Here is a 2,124-nt window from a genome sequence, read left to right as displayed (position 1 = left end):
TTGCTTACTTCTCAGATCCCTACAGCGGAATCTCTCAATGGGCTTAGAGGACTTAATGACAGGGATCCACTCTCATGCAAATTGCAGGCAAGTGGGGATTAAAGTTCCCATTGCAAAATGAGGGCCAATAAATCATAGCACTGTGGTGAATATATGTCTGTGTAGATCAGATAATGACTGAAGGATGCTAACCATTTTGGAAGAGGGCTAAATCCAGAGGTAATTTAGAGCTGAGGCTCTTTGGAGTCTTAATGGAGAGTGCAGAGTATATAATAGCTGTGTTTATGCTCTTCCCTGATGGTTCAATGGGAGGAGAAGCCTCCTTATTGCCCCTTTCATGTCCTTGTTCCTCAAAGTATAGATGAAAGGGTTAAGCATAGGAGTCAGCAGACTGTAGAACAGGGCCATGAGTTTGTCCTTTTCCTGAGAATTAGTACCAGAAGGTTGCACATACATGCATATTACCGGCCCATAGAAGAGAGAGACCACAATTACGTGAGAGCCGCAGGTGTTAAAGGCCTTCTTCTTTCCTGTTGATGACCGAATTCTGACCACTGTGGCTACAATGAACCCATAGGAGACAAGGATAAGAGACAAGGGAACCAGGGTAAATAATGTCACCACAAGTGAGAGGATAGTTACATTGAAAGTGGTGTCGACACAGGACATCTTGATCATCACTGGAATCTCACACAAGAAGTCATCCACCTTGTTGTTACCACAAAGTGGCAGCTGGACAGTGAGAGACGACTGAAGCAAGGAGTTAGCCAAACCACTTATCCATGACACAGCCACTAGGGAGACACAGAGTCGCTGATCCATGATAGCCTGGTACCTCAAGGGCTTGCAGATGGCCACGAACCGATCCAAGGACATGACCGCCAAGAGGATGCATTCCGTGGCCCCCAGGAAGTGAAACATATAGAACTGGGCCACACAGCCTCCGTAACTGATGGACTTATCTGGTCCCCAGAGATTCAGCAGCAGTTGAGGGATGGTGGTTGTGGTAAAACACAGGTCCAGGAAGGAGAGGTTGGAAAGGAAAAAGTACATAGGGTTTTCAAGATGACGGTCTACCCTGGACACCACGATAATCAAGATGTTTCCCACTAGCGTGCAGATGTAAGCCACAAACACCATTATGAAGAGTGGCATTTCTAACCAGGGGTGGTCAGAGAAACCCAAGAGGATGAAGACCTTTGGAGTACTTGCATTGTTCAGATTGATGACCGTCATTCCTCTTGTTGGTGGATTCAAGTCAAAGTGAGGGCTTGTATTTCGGCACTGGATTTTCCTGATGGTCAGTTTATTCATTTAAGTACAGTAAATTATGCAGGGAGTTTCTCTGTGGTGTCACTCCAGTGAAGTGATCTAATACTTATACTCACGAAAAAGTAGGAGTCTACATGTCAAACATGATTATTTTGTAGCACATCTGAAAGAAAGGCCAACAGATCTCTATATTTTGCCTAAGAAATGCAATAGAACAAACGTTTATAGAAAAGTGATTAGGGAAGGGGAAAGTCAGCATTGCTCTTATATCAGAGACTAGCATAGAACAAAGGAGTGGTTCCCAGGAACCAGCCATGCCAACCTACCGCCTGGCTTCATTGCTTCCATCCACCGCCTGCTGGTCCTGGGCCACTCTGTTTGAATTCATGACTTGGTTTCGGTAAGTTCAGGACTTTCTGAGCTCCAGCTGGGTCAGTCTGAATGCACAGAAACAAGACATAGTGCTGTTCCTTGGGCCCACGCCTCAAATCCTAAAATGACTTTTGCAGCATAAACTTTTGGCATAACAGGAAACATGCAGCTGAAAGGAGATGATTCCTTGCCACATGTTCAGTACTTGAGGAACAAGGCAAAGAGTCACTGACAGCACAGCCTGGCGATACGGGACTTTCACGACATCAGTGCTTAAAGAATGGTGTGGTGTGTGTTAGTACTTGTTACATCAGGAGTTGCAATCTATCGCAAACCCCACAGTTACATGGTTCTTTACGGATTTGCTGTTTGTTTCCTTTGCACTTGTGAGTGTCTGTGTACGTGTGTGACTTGGGTTATGATGTAAAATGTATACCTTGCTATCAGCAGTGGCGAGAAGGCTAGAAACACTGTTGTAGT

At 45.2% G+C, this 2,124-nt stretch overlaps 1 protein-coding gene across 1 annotated transcript; it reads right to left on the bottom strand.

Moving 5' to 3' along the window:
- Nucleotides 1-282: 282 nt before the first annotated feature.
- On the bottom strand, nucleotides 283-1,236 carry LOC123796451 (olfactory receptor 2B11-like). Its single transcript, XM_045803932.2, has one exon. The coding sequence runs from the start codon at nucleotides 1,234-1,236 to the stop codon at nucleotides 283-285; it is 954 nt and encodes a 317-aa protein (XP_045659888.1).
- Nucleotides 1,237-2,124: the final 888 nt, after the last annotated feature.

This window comes from Ursus americanus, chromosome 32 (genome assembly GCF_024610735.1).
Source record: "Ursus americanus isolate L20-20 chromosome 32, mUrsAme1.1.p, whole genome shotgun sequence".
NCBI lineage: Eukaryota > Metazoa > Chordata > Mammalia > Carnivora > Ursidae > Ursus > Ursus americanus.
This window is presented reverse-complemented; position numbering and strand designations above follow the sequence as displayed.